This window comes from Anopheles coluzzii, chromosome 2, assembly GCF_943734685.1.
Source record: "Anopheles coluzzii chromosome 2, AcolN3, whole genome shotgun sequence".
Taxonomy (NCBI): Eukaryota; Metazoa; Arthropoda; class Insecta; order Diptera; family Culicidae; genus Anopheles; species Anopheles coluzzii.
The window spans coordinates 69,940,600-69,958,030 of record NC_064670.1 but is presented as its reverse complement, the minus strand read 5'-3'; the positions used below and the strand labels follow the sequence as shown (position 1 = coordinate 69,958,030).

At 36.2% G+C, this 17,431-nt stretch overlaps 1 protein-coding gene across 1 annotated transcript; it reads right to left on the bottom strand.

Moving 5' to 3' along the window:
• Positions 1-11,492: 11,492 nt before the first annotated feature.
• Positions 11,493-13,036, bottom strand: LOC120949405 (serine protease Hayan-like). Its single transcript, XM_040366662.2, has 5 exons — positions 12,780-13,036; positions 12,677-12,705; positions 12,343-12,608; positions 12,175-12,284; positions 11,493-12,105 (listed from the first exon to the last, which is right to left on the bottom strand). The coding sequence occupies exons 1-5, from the start codon at positions 12,958-12,960 to the stop codon at positions 11,765-11,767; spliced, it is 927 nt and encodes a 308-aa protein (XP_040222596.2). The 5' UTR covers positions 12,961-13,036; the 3' UTR covers positions 11,493-11,764.
• Between the last annotated feature and the right edge of the window lie 4,395 nt (positions 13,037-17,431).

The following is a 17,431-nucleotide window of genomic DNA, read 5'->3' as shown; positions in this document are numbered from 1 at the left end:
TGGGACTTAAGGAATTGTGGCGTTATTTCAACAAAATTATAGTTTCCGTGTTAATAGTATTGTTTTATAAATACTATTGATTAGTTATGTATCACAGGGCGTAATTTTTATATTAAATTATATAATGTAAAATGTCACTTAAACTTGTGCGGCCAATGGGGGTAAATTCGACACCCCACTTGGTAGTAGTGTAATGCTTATTTGTAGCATGTTAACTTTTTTATATCGTAATTTGAAAGTGCCTGTCTTTTGTAAAGATGTCCCTTAACGATGTACGACAAACGTAATAATCAAGATGAACAAACACGCAATTAAAAATACCGTAGAAGCTTTAAAATTCAAGATGTCAACAAACCTAGGAAGTTATAATAATGGAATTTAGCTATTATTCTCACAGAACGTTTGCCAAACTCGGACTCAAAACATGTACTTTGTGTATGGTTTAGGCTTATGAAAATTAATATTGTTATGGTTTTGACCGTATTTTAGGCTGACTTTAGGCCGGGTAGGCTTAACTGAAGAAAAAAATAGTCGCTGGTTTGGAATCACATTGACCGATGTTCGCCTTTTGGCTTTCGAGTTGGCAGAGAAAAATAAAACTGAACACCCTTCGATTTTATAAAAAAGAAAAAGATTATTGGAAGATGCCCAGGTTATTTTTTTAAAGGAATCTTAACCAATTATTCCGTAAACCAGATGCTATCGCCGCAGCTTCTACTATATGGAGTCTTTTGTGTTAATTTTTCATAAAACTGGTACGAAATACTTTATTGAACTTCAATGAAAACTACAGGCCATCAGAGTTTGTTATTTTAAAAGCCTAAACCAATGTGTCGAAATCACCCCCAAGGTGTCGATTTTACCCCATCATGGTGTCGAACTTACCCGCACTGCAGTTGTGACGCAACAAAAAACACACTTTTTAATTTTTATCAAAATGTTATCAAAATCAATCCAGGAACCGTAGTTTCTCGTAAGATGGTACATAATACACCAAAAAAGCTTTTTCGATGTCTACTAGTAAGTTTACATTGGCAAAAGTATTGCAATCAGAGGAAAACCTTAAGGTGTCGAAACTACCCCCAGTTCCCCTATCGCTATTTTGTGGAACGGGAAAGAAGACATGGATAACAGAAGCTTTCTCGTTCTAGTCAACACACTATCAGATCGAAAAATCATGCTGATTTTCTGAGTAGGAGAATGAACTCCGTACCGCGTGCGGTGGTTTGTTGCACACTTTCATGATCGGTATGGAGAGTTTCCGCACAAAGAATCAATACCGCACCTCTAGCGTGCGGAGATGTATCGCACACTTTCATAGTCGACAGGGAGAGCGTCCACACGGAGAATCAATACCGCACCGCTAGCGCGCGGAGATGTATCGCACACATTCTTAGTCGGCGCGGAGAACGTCCGCACAAAGAATCAATACCGCACCGCTAGCGTGCGGAGATGTATCGCACACTTTCATAGTCGACAGGGAGAGCGTCCGCACGAAGAATCAATACCGCACTCCTAGCGTGCGGAAAAATCATTTCCATTTATCTGGCGGTGCGGTACTCGTTCACTCAGTGTAAAGATTGGAATGAATCATTCAGTTCTGATTCATTTTGCCCATGTCCAGTCTGTGCTGCATCGGATGGGATTTTATCGGAAGGCCAGTAAAATTTTTATAGGGAATTTGACAGATAACGTCGGACGTGCAATTTCGTCGAACGACGGAATAAAACAATCTATTTCGTCGGACGCCGCATCCGATTTTATCTGTCAAACTAAATGTGCGGTGTTTTGAAGGAACAACCTCAACTTAATTTTCAATAATCGTTTAACTATTAAAAGCATCAAAATAATCGCAATATGATTCGGAAAATGGAAGGAAGCTTTTGACGGTAAAAATACTACAAATGCTGTATTCCTCGACCTTAAAAGGGCCTTTGAAACAATTTCGAGGCCACTATTATTAAAATTGTTAATGAGTTTTGGCATTAAAGGCAACGAATTACGATGGTTCGAGAGTTATCTCCAAGACAGAACACAGAGAACTGTATTTAATAATAAAATATCAAGTGCCGTCGAGAACACCCTAGGAGTACCTCAGGGAAGTGTTCTAGGACCAATACTTTTCTTAATGTATATTAACGATATGAAAAGGGTTTTACAGCATTGCGACATCAATTTATTTGCGGATGACACAGTCATCTTCATTAGTGGTAGTGATCATTGTGATATTGTTAGGAAACTTAATCAGGATCTGGACTCACTGGATGGGTGAGAAACTCAAATTGAATCCTGAAAAAACTAAAGCCTTGGTTGTGTGTCGAAGACTATATAGCCTTCAATTAGTAATAAATAATGTATCAGTAGAAATTGTGTCTAGTATAAAATATTTAGGAGTGATAGTTGACGATAAACTCAGATTTACGGACCATATTGACAACGTTATAAAGAAAGTGGCCAAAAAGGTTGGAGTTATTTGCAGACTGAGAAAGGATGTAAACCGTTGCGGTAAGATACAATTATACTTATCACTTATTGGACCTCATCTAGATTTTTGTGCCTCGATTTTTTTTTCTGGCGACTGAAACACAGTTTACGCGACTTCAAAGGCTGCAGAATAAGGCAATGCGGGCTGGGCTATCCTTGATTATGGGCGTTATACCTCTTCTGTTACAATGCGAATGGTCTTACAATGGATGTCCATAAAACAGAGAGTGACGTATCAGACAATGATATTCATTGATAATCTAATCAAAAGACGTCTACCTTCATATCTTACGCAAAGAGTTGTGAGACGTGTAGACATTCACAATTACTCTACACGGGGAGTTAATGCTCCAAGAGTCATATAGTTTGGCACTCTGCAGAAACCAGAAATTCTTTATTTTACAGAGGTATCCAGTATTACAATAGAATGCCACAGGAAATTGTCAATGCTGGTTCGTTATCTGAGTTCAGAAAAATGTGCTCTGATTTTGTTAGAACTGATATAGTCTAAATGTATTGTCAATTGTCAACTCTAGGTGATGATGATTTTTTTTTTCATTCTTGTCTTTTGTCCTTCAAAATGCGATGAATATTTTTTTAACTAATTTAAATTATAAATTCACCAAAGTTTTAAAACTATAAATATACAAAATAATAATAAATAGAATGAGACTACATTGAATTGAGACACACGCGCGTACAGTAGACTCCGGGTTCGGAGCTTGGTAGATTGGTGTTGATCGGGCTTAGCAGTATGCAATTATTATAAGGCCCGTGTCTGTGCTCCATCGCATGCGATTTTATCGCACGTGCTGTCAATCGCTTTTTCGTATCATATTTCGATTATTTGGATGATTTGAATAATATAACGATTATGAAAAATTAAGTTGAGATTGTTCCTACAAAACACCAAACATTTAGTTTGACAGATAAAATCGGATGCGGCGTCCGACGAAATCGCACGTCCGACGTTATCTGTCAAATCTCATATAAAATTTTGACAGGCCTTCCGATAAAATCGCATCCGATGGAGCACAGACACGGGCCTAACTCGTCATACCTTTATGCTTTGCTCAGCTCTCAAACATCTACTCGTTTGAATATTTGTAGCTTTACCAAATTATCACAAGATACCTCGAACATCTCAATCCTTTGTAGGGTTCAGAGGTGGGTCATCATCATCATAAAAGCGTTTGACCGCACGTGTGATAAAATCGATGGTATGATGCACGGCCCTTAAGCGCCACGTCATATGAATACATATGACAGGTTTTGCTCACCGCCCAACACCGACGCTCAGCGCTTCTTTTGAGAACGAATGAGGGAGGAAAGAAAAGACGACATTTACTGCGCCGCTTATTGCAATGATTTTTTTTATATAAACTTTGAGCCAAATGGCCTCATTCACCTCTTTAACAATTAAATGAAAGAGTGATAACAGACGTACGAGAAATTGTCGCTCTCTTCACTCTCTTTGCATGCGTTACGTGCTCATTGCGAATCACTATGAATCACTGCGTTGTCAAGCCGGCAGTGAAAGTGACAATTCTGTCATTGGCAACCAAAAAATACCGTATTCCAAGCAACCGGTCTACCCGGGTAGCCAGCGACTTTGGAACATTATAACTTTTGAATGCACAATCCAATATCGATGTAATATTCTCATGTAAATTGAATAAACTGTTTTGTCACAAATAGTTGTCGGATAAAGTTTTCCTTTTATTTCGTGGATTTCTTTTTCTTCTTCTTCTTTTGGCTCAACAACTGTTGTCGGTCAAGTCCTGCCTGTACCACTTGCGGGGTTGGCTTTCAGTGGCTTACCCCCCATAGCAGTATAGTCAGTACTACGTGTGGCGACACGGTCCATTCGGAGTTTGAACCCATGACGGGCATGTTGTTAAGTCGTACGCGTTGACGACTGTATTACGAGACAGGATCTTTTGTAGATTTATGCTGCTAATAATTACCGAAGCTGTAGTAATAAATGTAATAAAATAATGAAGAGGATTTATTTCTAGAACTATCCTAAAACATAAAAAACTACACGCCCGATTCAAAAGCTGAAAGCTCAACGAAACAATATTCGTGTTTCGTTAAATGCAATCGGATGACAAGGTTTCCGTGTCTGTGTCGCAACATAAATTAATGTAATTTCTATGACAGTGTATAAATTCGTACAACTCATTATCGTTTTATGTTATATCTATGCAATGTTGGCAGGAATGAAGATTTGAAAAAAAAATACAGAATGTAAAAACATTTCTTTCAGTACTTAACAATATTTTGACAGCAAAATGGTTCTAATAGTTTTGAAAACTTTATATTACACATCTAAAAAAATATGTTTCAGAAGTACAGAAATCAAAAAGATGGAGAAGTTTCTATTTCAATAAAAACCGATACATTATGACTCTTCCTTGTAGAAAAACACCCACATCAAATAAAATTCACACAAAATGTTTAAATTTAGGCTATTTACAATGAAAATTCAATAAAACTTATCAACACACAGCAAATTTTCTCATCCTGCTTCAGTAAAGTTTGTACTGAAACGATCCAGAATTAGAATGTTTTACTGGTTTTTAGCAAAAATGTCATATTTTTACTGATTTTCAGTAAAAAAAACTGAATCCATTTCAGTAATAGACATTTTACATTTTATTATAAACATTTTAGTAAAATCAGTGTCAAGTGGCATTCATTCAAATTAGTCGTTTCACTGAATATCATTAAAACAAGTTACTAAAAATGCAGTTCTTCATTCTGTAAAATCGACCTGTCAGTCAGGACAATAAAACGCGGTGTCCTCTTGCCGTGATGTCCAATAATACGTTAATTTGATAGGCGCTTATAGGCATTCCGATACAAATTCAGGTGAGATTTTAGCTTGCGGGGTAAATTTGAAGGTGTTCGCAGCCGTGTTGGTGTTTAAAATCTTGGCTACAATTCACTGCGCTTGCTGAAATTTCGTGATGTCTGTGAGCGTTTACAGAACCATCAAAACTTGCTGCGATAAAATACAGTATAAAAACTGTATCAAACAACATACAACATGGATGAATATAAATTGAGAGACTAACAATTTCTGCGCATCAATAAAAAAAAATTAAATAAATTTAAAAGAAATATTTCGTCACTTTTTAATCGCTACCAACTACTGAACAATCAATAATGTAAGAATGGCTTTACTGTGATTTCAGTAAACGAGCTTTCATTTTGGTGAGCACCGAACGTAACTGAAGTAAACGTAAATAAAGAAAGTAAACATTATTTTTACTGAAAGGACTATTGAATCTTCAGTCCAAAACACTTGAGAAGAAATTTGCTGAACTGCAGTAAAAAAAGTTTTTAGTGTACACTATCTGTGTGTTTCTGTCATCATAATTTACAACAATACAATACAACAATATCTTCAGCATGATTTTAAGCACGACTCAAGCAGGATTAAGTTTGGCACTTCTTTGTTATGATTTGAAAATCATGTGTTAAAACTGAAATTTCAACATTATACAAATAAATAATTTGACAGCTGTTGAAAATCATCTTGGATTCGGTGATTAATTATGTGCACATTCGAAAGTGACTTGGAAAACCTTGCAATATTTGTTTGCACTTCTTCAACATGATTTCATGACACTTCATCAGTCAACGTGTAATGAGATCCGGTTTCAAACCCCGGTGAAAAAACGATGATAGCAGCCCGTTTAAGTGTTGAAAATCATGCTTAAGAAATTTAAAAAATATGCTGAAAATGAAATATCACAGTGAAGTGGGGAAAAACAATGTTGACATTAGAAAGTGGCTTGGAAAACCCTATAACAATTTTTACATTCGAAACAGACTTGAAAACTCCTGTAAAACTTTTGATGTATATTAATTCGAACAATATGCATTAATTCATTTAATTGAGTAAGGTAAATGTACCTGTTTTCGGCAGGTTAGTGCAGAAGATTTACAAAAATTGCTGTTACATTTATAATATTTATTATTCTTAATGAAAGTGATGTTATTTTGATTGATAAACTATCGTAATACGATAAGCTATTTTTGATTTGCCATTTCAAAGACATTTTATTAGAAATATTTGCAATAATACAAACATTCTTTTTGCTCCTATTTGCTGCATTTTTTTCCTATTTTTGGCAGACTGTGTTCCTATTTTCGGCTACGCGAATATAGGTCAGAAAATGTTTTAATGAGTGCATAAATAGTTTTTAAAAAATAGAAAAAATAGAGCAATTTTACCCTTTTTATTTTTTAAGATTGAAGCCATAGTTATGGAGTGTATGGTACACCATGGACATTTAAGGCTTGTTAAGAAGATGTGCCTACTTGGTGGAACTTCAAATCTTTTTAATGCATGACATCGGTATATGCCCATTTTGCCCCTGTGCTACGCCCCGCTTGTCAAAATAGCTCCTCGAGGAACGTCAACATTTATTTTAATGTTTTTTCATGTTTTTAAGTTATTGTATTCAAGGTGGCAGTTTTAATCCATAGATAAATGATGTAGGCATACAATAATGTAAGAATAACTGTGTTTTGTGACATATCGAAAGGAATATTCATTAAATGGTGACAAGTGCAGTCCTGTGAATGTGTAGCTCCCGTTTGTGAACTGTGAAAACTTGTGAAATAGAGAGCTATGTGTTATTTTGTTTTGTTCTACTTGTTACTTAATGTTAGTGCTACCTGCGGTATCATTGTTTAGTATTTGTATTATTGTTTTGAGAATGTAAAACACGGGTGAAGTATCTCGGTCGACAGCGTCACTGCGTTGTCGAAAGTGATTAATCTTTGCACGGTATGTGTTTGTGTTCATGCTAGACTTCCCGCCAAACATTGCGAGGGTTGCAAGTGGTATCATCTGCTCGAAATCTTAAGATATGTTAAAAATATTTTAAAATATTTATTTTGTATTCATTAATAATTGTTTTGCCGTGTTATTTGTCGAAACGATCGCTATTTAAATTTTTGTGGATTTTTTCAAAATAAAATTAGGTGTTTAGTAAGCTATAATTTGCAATGTTATACCTGCTCTCTGGGTGCTATAATTATAACTGCTAAAACTACCCGCCATGCAATTGACAGCGATTTGCGAGGGCGCGCGAGGGCTCGCACGCCATACAAGTTCACCGCCCCAGAGCCCTCGCATTAAAGAGCTTGCGAGCCTTGGTAGTTTTTTTACACCTAGTTTTAGCAGTTATAATTATAGCACCTCGAGAGCAGGTATAACAGTGCGATTTGTAGCATACTAAACACCTGAATTTGACATTTTAGTTTTCAAAAATCCACAAAAATTTAAATAGTGATCTTTTCGCCAAATACTACCGCACAAAATATAATTCTTGAATAAAAATCAACGATTTTTTAAAATACCATAAGATTTCGAGTACATGAAATCTTTCGCAACCCTCGCATTGTTTGACGGGTAGCGGCGAAAAAACTGCCTAGGCTCGCAAGCTCTTTGATGCGAGGGCTCTGGGACGGTGAACTTGTATGACGTGCGAGCCCTCGCGTGCCCTCGCAAATTGCTGTCAATTGCATGGCGAGATTAAAGAGCTTGCGAGCCTTGGTAGTTTTTTCACCCCTAGTTTTAGCAGTTATAATTATAGCACCGTGAGATCAGGTATAACAGTGCAAATTACAGCATACTAAACACCTGAATTTTGACATTTTATGTTGAAAAAATCTACAAAAATTTAAATAGCGATCTTTTTGACAAATAGTACCGCAAAAAAATCCATGAATAAAAATCAAAGATTATTTAAAATACTATAAGGCCGTAAATACATGACGCGCGTTTCCGCGCCCGCGGAAACGCGGATAACAATCTGGCCATAGAAATGAAATGTCATTCGAATGCGCTACCGCGGAAACGCAGAGATGCTCTTGCTGGATATCTCTGCGGAACTGTTATACGCGTTTGAACGCGCCCGCGGAAACGCGCGTCGTGTATTTGCGGCCTAAGATTTCGAGCAGAACTTGCAACCCTTGCAATGTTTGACAACCCGTGGTATCGTCTGCTCGAAATCTTAAGATATTTTAAAAATATTTTAAAATATTTAGTTTTTATTCATTAATTCTCGTTTTGCTGTGTTATCTGTCGAAAAGATCACTATTTAAATTTTTGTGGATTTTTTTAAAATAAAATCTCAAAATTTAGGTGTTTAGTAAGCTATAATTTGCAATGTTATACCTGCTCTCGGGGTGCTATAATTATAACTGCTTAAACTAGGTGTGAAAAAACTACCAAGGCTCGCAAGCTCTTTAATTTATTTATTTATTTATTTAACTATTTATTTAAATCAAAGTTATCGGGCAGTATGCCTAAATAACTTAATGCATACAGAGTACAAGTTTAAAATATGGCCCTAGAACTAACTTGAATATGCTGACGCAGCTGACTAACGGATTGATTGAAATCTGCTGATAACCCTAACCTATTATACACATCAATCATTTTGAGCAGTGGATCATTGGCACCAAAACCAGTCAATCTAAAAAGGCTTCTTAGTAGCTCTCTACTTCTAAGACCTCTAGAGGGAGTAGAAAAGCAAATAAAATTTAAAATGTCAGGTGCATCAAAATCTCCAATTAATAATTTATGCATAAAAGTTATCTGAGCCGTAGTTCTCCTATGCTGTAAAGTCTCTAAGCCAAATAGTAAACACCGAACATTATACGAAGGACGTGGAATTTGGGTTTGACCAGGGAAGACGATGAAACATAACACGTGTGATTTTTTTCTGATTTTTTTCAATTTTATCTATGTATGTGATTTGATGGGGACACCAAACTACACTGGCAAATTCCAGGATGGGACGGACTAAAGAACAGTATAATGTTTTTAAACTGAAAGGATCTTTAAAGTCGGCCGAGACACGTAAGACAAATCCTAACAGTTTAAGAGCTTTAGTGACGATAGTTTGATAATGGCTAGATAAACTAAGCTTACTGTCTAAAATAACTCCTAAGTCCCGAACCTGAGATAAACGTGGAACGCTGTCTTCATTGATTTTGTAGTTATAAATAATAGGATTTTTTTTCTTTGAGAATGTTATACAACTACATTTGCTAACATTAAGTAACATTTCATTATTAAAACACCATGCAGAAAAATAGTTTAACCAGTCTTGTAACATTTCACAGTCGTCAGAATATTTAACAGGTAGGAACATTTTTAGATCGTCAGCATATAATAACAATTTAACATGAGGAATTGCAAACACGACATCGTTAATAAATATAATAAATAGTAAAGGTCCTAATATACTCCCTTGAGGAACACCAGATAAATTATGGAATGTGGCAGATAAACTAGTTCCTATCTTAACGTTAATGCAACGATCAGTTAAATAACTTCTTAACCACTCAACAACATTTGTGTGAACACCATACTTTGATAATTGAGATAGCAATAGAAAGTGGTTGACCTTGTCAAAAGCAGCGCAGAAGTCAGTATAAATGACGTCAACCTGTAAGCCCTTGTCAATATAGGAGTGGCAAAAGTTAAGTAAGTATATTAGATTGGTCTCAATCGATCGTTTCGGCATAAAGCCATGTTGAACATTAGAAATTAATGGTGAAAAGGCTTGGAGCATATGACGAGACATTATCTTTTCAAACAGTTTACTGCACGCACATAACATTGAAATTCCTCTATAATTGCACACATTACTTTTGTCAGATGTTTTATAAACAGGAAATATCCACGATGATTTCCAAAGACGCGGGAAGCATTTCGATTGCAAGGATTTGTTGAATAGTTTGGTCAGTATGGGAATGAGAGCAGCCTTGCAGTTAATGAGAATTGCGCTGGGAATATTGTCAGGCCCAGGTGCGTAGGAAAGCTTCAACAACGAAATAGCAGATTCCACCTCATCATCGTTGATTAGTGGTGTGCATAAATTAACCTCATCATTTATGAAAGATAAAGCCGATGTTGAGTTAGACGGTACCGAGGAATTGTTGGTGTACACAGAAGAGAAATAAGAGGCACATGCATTGCAAAACTCTTCATCTCCGGTAATGGTGTTTGTATGTAAAATGCGAGGGCTCTGGGGCGGTGAACTTGTATGGCGTGCGAGCCCTCGCGCGCCCTCGCAAATCGCTGTCAATTGCATGGCGGGCGGCGAAAAATTTGCCTAGGCTCGCAAGCTCTTTAATGCGAGGGCTCTGGGACGGTGAACTTGTATGGCGTGCGAGCCCTCGCGCGCCCTCGCAAATCGCTGTCAATTGCATGGCGGGGGGGTACCGCGCCTTGTTTATAACAGTTGTAGAACAGTTGAGCTGTCAAATCTTCCGCGCCTCCAATCGCGCCTGCTGTTTCGCAGAGATACCCATCTTCGGTATTGCTGAGATTTTTGCGGTAGCGTGAACCGATTATTTTTTACTTTTTCTGGTGGATTTGTGTAAAAACTCGTGTCGAGAAACGAGTTTTGTATTTTATTTTGCATCAACTATGTGAAATAAATTATTTTGATTCGCAAATTGATAAAAATAGTTCTTCTTGGCACATTCAATCGTCACCAGACCTCGGATGGCGCCATACACGAACCGCGATTATCTCACCTATCTGTCAGATTTTATAACAGAATTGACAGCTCAAGTCATACGCAATTTTTGCGGTACTGCGACGATCTCGGTTCATCTATTTCCAGCCTAAGGCCGAAAATACACGGACCGGAATTTCGCGGCCTCGGAATTCCGCCTGTTGAAAAATGTATGGTAATGACAGTTCGGAAAAGTAGCCGTTGACAGTTTGTATATGGGTTTACCAGCATGCGAAATTCTGCGGCCGCGAAATGCCGTTCCGTGTATTTCCGATCTAAGTCGAATTTCGCGATTTTCGGCCAAAATACAATTGATTACTCGACACTTTTCATTAAATTTAGTACTTTTATACATTAATATACATTTATTTGATACAATTCGTGCAGAAATTTCTGATATTTTTGGATTTTAAGTGGATTAAATTTATCAGAGAACCGCATAACTCGGGAACAGACTGTAGAAATTTTCAATTTTATTTATCAGATAAGATATGTTATAGATACACAAACATATTTTTTTAAACAACCATCTTTTATTTAACGGTTTATATTTTATATTAAATTATCGATTTTGTTAATCAATGATTTGATAATATAGTAATGCCTATAATTTCATACTTTTATATTACAGGGAACCGTTGAAATCTTAGTGAAATTTACAAAATCACTATCAACTTAGTACGAATGTTGCACATCAAACCTAACCAGTTTGTATGCACTACTTTCTACAGAGGTTCAAAATGGGGCCATACGATTGCTTCAATCCAATCCAAAAATGATGAAACCTGATTAAACACCTCAATTTGCACATTACAATCATCAATATGAACTGTAGGCATCCCTACCACGTAAACTGTGTTACCGAGGGTCATAAATAATGGTCCTGACGAACGAGGTTCACAAAACTCAATCATGGTACTATTTTTCTTGTCCTTAACACATAGTTGTGTTTCAGCTACTCCGCGATCAAATTCTGGTATGATTACTTTATTTTTCGAAAGCTCCTCGCGACATTCCTTCCTCGTTATGACTGGAACATCAAGCCAACGAAAGGCAGGATTTTGTTCTATATTTATTTAGATCGAGATATTAATTTTAGGAAATGCTAAATAATTCTAAACTACTTTAGACTTACCAGGATGATACTTAAACCATTCGCCCAAGTAAACTTTGTTATTGCGCAGCTTTATTTCAGACCATAGACAAGCAACAATACTTTGACCATTTGCCATCACCGTTTCACGACTGTAGCAAAATATCAATCGATTAAGTATACTGAAAAACGCCAATTTTACTCACGTACATTGGATTGCGCAACTTCACAACGGCTAGATTATGGTACACTGGTTCTTCCTCTAGCTTAGGATGATAAAAAATTTTGTTTATGTACCGGCGACCACCTTCGTAATAGAATACGTGTTCCGCCTCGATTAAAACAAACATATGACTCGAGGGATGGTCATCAACCGGTTGCATAAGTTTCAGACACATCGCTGGTGCTAGCAAAAAATCAGCGCTTATGAACACCGCGGAACAAAAGTATGGTTCTTCGGTAGAAAATATCTTCACCTGCCGAAAAGTTATATACAGGAAGTGAAACAAAAAAAATGTCATTTTAATCACTCGTAATGTCTTACCGGAAAGAGCATATTTGACATGGGACATTCTGCAAAAAAAAAAAAACAAATTATATTCTGTCGGATAGAAGTAATAATGCAAATTATAAGATAAATTAAATACTTTTTAATGCAGGTCGTAGTCGGTTTGGATGATCATTATTAAACAAATGTAATGCATGATATCGCATGTAATCCGATGAATTAACATGACTAATGTTAAAAAGTTTTCGAACTTCTGCTTCAGAGCAAGCGACTTTGAGGCAGACAATGAAACAGGCTAGAAATGTTACACCTTTTTTCATGTTAACACTTGTGCGACTGATTCGCTTCACTCTAAACTATTCACTCTAACTGAATTTAGATTTAGGAATCTCCTATAATATACCTCAGACGAAAATGTTTTCAAATTACACTTGAATGAATCTCTTATCAATGCAATACAGTCCATTAGTGGTATATATGATTCTTATCATTTATGATGCATGCAATATGATCTGGTCAATCTCAATTTTTCAAACATTGATAAGAGGTTCATTCCCCTGTTATTTAAAAACATTTTCGTCTTAGGAATATTGTTCCAGCATCTAAATTCAGTAAGAGTGTCATTATATATATATATATATATATATATATATATATATATATATATATATATATATATATATATATATATATATATATATATTATATATATATATATATATAGATATATATATATATATATATATATATATATATATATATATATATATATATATATATATATATATATATATATATATATATATATATATATATATATATATATATACCAAAAAAAAAAAACAATTTAATAAAATGAGTGAATGCATATTTGTTTAATTAAAATATTTACAAGTGTTAAGAAATTAGTTTGAACTGTTTAAATAATCTTTTCTGGTAAAAACACGAAAAAATAATTCACTGTTTTCAGTACACTGATGTACACAAAGGTTATCCGTGTAAAAAAATATTCGACCGCATGTCCTCGGCGCGGACCAGTGTGTTTCGAGAAATGTGCCGCAGATTCAGCATTGCATCCGATGAATTCAGGTATCATCAACGTTTTCAAGCATCATACCGCAGTCTTGGCTTTGGCTAAGACAGATTCGGGAAGGGGTCCCGCGGTCTTGAGATAAAGTGTGAAACCCTGTAAAAGGAAAGGCACATGTAGTAATATAATGTCGTTTAAAATAAACATAATAACATAGCTCTATGTAGAAGCGGCTTTCTTGTTCTAGTTTCTTGCATTATTGCAAGTTTCTTGTAATATTGCAAATACAAATACAAATGAGGAACGATTGATAACCCGTCAAACAATGCGAGGGTTGCGAAAGATTTCATGTGCTCGAAATCTTATAGTATTTTAAAAAATCATTGATTTTTATTCAAGAATTTTATTTTGTGCGGTAGTATTTGGCGAAAAGATCACTATTTAAATTTTTGTGGATTTTTGAAAGCTAAAATGTCAAAATTCAGGTGTTTAGTATTCTACAAATCGCACTGTTATATCTGCTCTCGAGGTGCTATAATTATAACTGCTAAAACTAGGGGCGAAAAAACTGCCTAGGCTCGCAAGCTCTTTAATGCGAGGGCTCTGGTGCTGTGAACTTGTATGGCGTGCGAGCCCTCGCGCGCCCTCGCAAATCGCTGTCAATTGCATGGCGGGGTTATACCTGCTCTCGGGGTGCTATAATTATAACTGCTAAAACTAGCGGCGAAGAAACTGCCTAGGCTCGCAAGCTCTTTAATGCGAGGGCTCTGGGACTCCGCCATGCAATTGACAGCGATTTGCGAGGGCGCGCGAGGGCTCGCACGCCATACAAGTTCACCGTCCCGTCAAACATTGCGAGGGTTGCAAGTGGTATCATCTGCTCGAAATTTTAAGATATTTTAAAAATATTTTAAAATATTTAGTTTTTATTCATTAATTCTTGTTTTGCTGTGTTATTTGTCGTATATATCTATATACCTAAAAATCTCGTGTCACGGTGTTTGTTGCGAGCAAACTCCGAAACGGCTGGATCATTTTCAACGAAACTTTGCACACACCTTATGGTGGTATGAGAATAGGTTTTAAGACTTAAAAATCGTTCAGATGTAACACTAAACTTAATTTAATAATGATTTTCTAACTCCCATACAAAGAGCAGGATTGTTGTTTTGTTGTTCGTGTAATTTTGGAAGTATGAGGCGGTTTTAGTCACTTCATGAATTATTTGATATCATTCTGACTGAATATAACAGTTTTAAACCTTTTGAAATAGTTTTGAACATTCGATCAAAACGGAAATTATTTGGCAATTCAAAATTGATGTGTCAAATCAGTACAATTTGCTCAAAGAATTGTCAAAATTAGAAAACCGCGTATCTCCGAATCCGCGTATAAGAGGTACCGTGTATCTCGGGGACCGCCTGTATAGCACTTTAACACTTGATGTGAGGTGCCTGGTGGTTTACACTCGATGATCGGATCCTGAGGGGATACGGGCACGATAGAACTATCCCAAGTAACAAAGCAATAATGGAATATTTTAATTTTTTTTTTGAATAACTAAGTTTGTCGGGCCAGCTAGTATATATATATATATATATATATATATATATACATACTAGCTGGCCCGACAAACTTAGTTATTCAAAAAAAAAATTAAAATATTCCATTATTGCTTTGTTACTTGGGATAGTTCTATCGTGCCCGTATCCCCTCAGGATCCGATCATCGAGTGTAAACCACCAGGCACCTCACATCAAGTGTTAAAGTGCTATACAGGCGGTCCCCGAGATACACGGTACCTCTTATACGCGGATTCGGAGATACGCGGTTTTCTAATTTTGACAATTCTTTGAGCAAATTGTACTGATTTGACACATCAATTTTGAATTGCCAAATAATTTCCGTTTTGATCGAATGTTCAAAACTATTTCAAAAGGTTTAAAACTGTTATATTCAGTCAGAATGATATCAAATAATTCATGAAGTGACTAAAACCGCCTCATACTTCCAAAATTACACGAACAACAAAACAACAATCCTGCTCTTTGTATGGGAGTTAGAAAATCATTATTAAATTAAGTTTAGTGTTACATCTGAACGATTTTTAAGTCTTAAAACCTATTCTCATACCACCATAAGGTGTGTGCAAAGTTTCGTTGAAAATGATCCAGCCGTTTCGGAGTTTGCTCGCAACAAACACCGTGACACGAGATTTTTAGGTATATAGATATATACGACAAATAACACAGCAAAACAAGAATTAATGAATAAAAACTAAATATTTTAAAATATTTTTAAAATATCTTAAAATTTCGAGCAGATGATACCACTTGCAACCCTCGCAATGTTTGACGGGACGGTGAACTTGTATGGCGTGCGAGCCCTCGCGCGCCCTCGCAAATCGCTGTCAATTGCATGGCGGAGTCCCAGAGCCCTCGCATTAAAGAGCTTGCGAGCCTAGGCAGTTTCTTCGCCGCTAGTTTTAGCAGTTATAATTATAGCACCCCGAGAGCAGGTATAACCCCGCCATGCAATTGACAGCGATTTGCGAGGGCGCGCGAGGGCTCGCACGCCATACAAGTTCACAGCACCAGAGCCCTCGCATTAAAGAGCTTGCGAGCCTAGGCAAATTTTTCGCCGCTAGTTTTAGCAGTTATAATTATAGCACCTCGAGAGCAGATATAACAGTGCGATTTGTAGAATACTAAACACCTGAATTTTGACATTTTAGCTTTCAAAAATCCACAAAAATTTAAATAGTGATCTTTTCGCCAAATACTACCGCACAAAATAAAATTCTTGAATAAAAATCAATGATTTTTTAAAATACTATAAGATTTCGAGCACATGAAATCTTTCGCAACCCTCGCATTGTTTGACGGGTTATCAATCGTTCCTCATTTGTATTTGTATTTGCAATATTACAAGAAACTTGCAATAATGCAAGAAACTAGAACAAGAAAGCCGCTTCTACATAGAGCTATGTTATTATGTTTATTTTAAACGACATTATATTACTACATGTGCCTTTCCTTTTACAGGGTTTCACACTTTATCTCAAGACCGCGGGACCCCTTCCCGAATCTGTCTTAGCCAAAGCCAAGACTGCGGTATGATGCTTGAAAACGTTGATGATACCTGAATTCATCGGATGCAATGCTGAATCTGCGGCACATTTCTCGAAACACACTGGTCCGCGCCGAGGACATGCGGTCGAATATTTTTTTACACGGATAACCTTTGTGTACATCAGTGTACTGAAAACAGTGAATTATTTTTTCGTGTTTTTACCAGAAAAGATTATTTAAACAGTTCAAACTAATTTCTTAACACTTGTAAATATTTTAATTAAACAAATATGCATTCACTCATTTTATTAAATTGTTTTTTTTTTTTGGTAAAAACACGAAAAAATAATTCACTGTTTTCAGTACACTGATGTACACAAAGGTTATCCGTGTAAAAAAATATTCGACCGCATGTCCTCGGCGCGGACCAGTGTGTTTCGAGAAATGTGCCGCAGATTCAGCATTGCATCCGATGAATTCAGGTATCATCAACGTTTTCAAGCATCATACCGCAGTCTTGGCTTTGGCTAAGACAGATTCGGGAAGGGGTCCCGCGGTCTTGAGATAAAGTGTGAAACCCTGTATATCATTATAGGTGTTTTTTATTTATTCTGAATTGTTTTATTCGCGTTTTTTTCATAAATTTGTTTTAATTTCACAACATAAAGCGATTTTTTTGTATATAAAATA

Excerpts from the sequence above, each read along its gene's own strand:
- LOC120949405 (XM_040366662.2), bottom strand. The coding sequence starts at position 12,960 with ATGAAAAAAGGTGTAACATTTCTAGCCTGTTTCATTGTCTGCCTCAAA. Across the intron at positions 12,706-12,779 it reads ACTACGACCTGCATTAAAAA|AATGTCCCATGTCAAATATG; the intron begins GTATTTAATTTA and ends TTTTTTTTGCAG. Across the intron at positions 12,609-12,676 it reads TGTCAAATATGCTCTTTCCG|GTGAAGATATTTTCTACCGA; the intron begins GTAAGACATTAC and ends ACTTTTCGGCAG.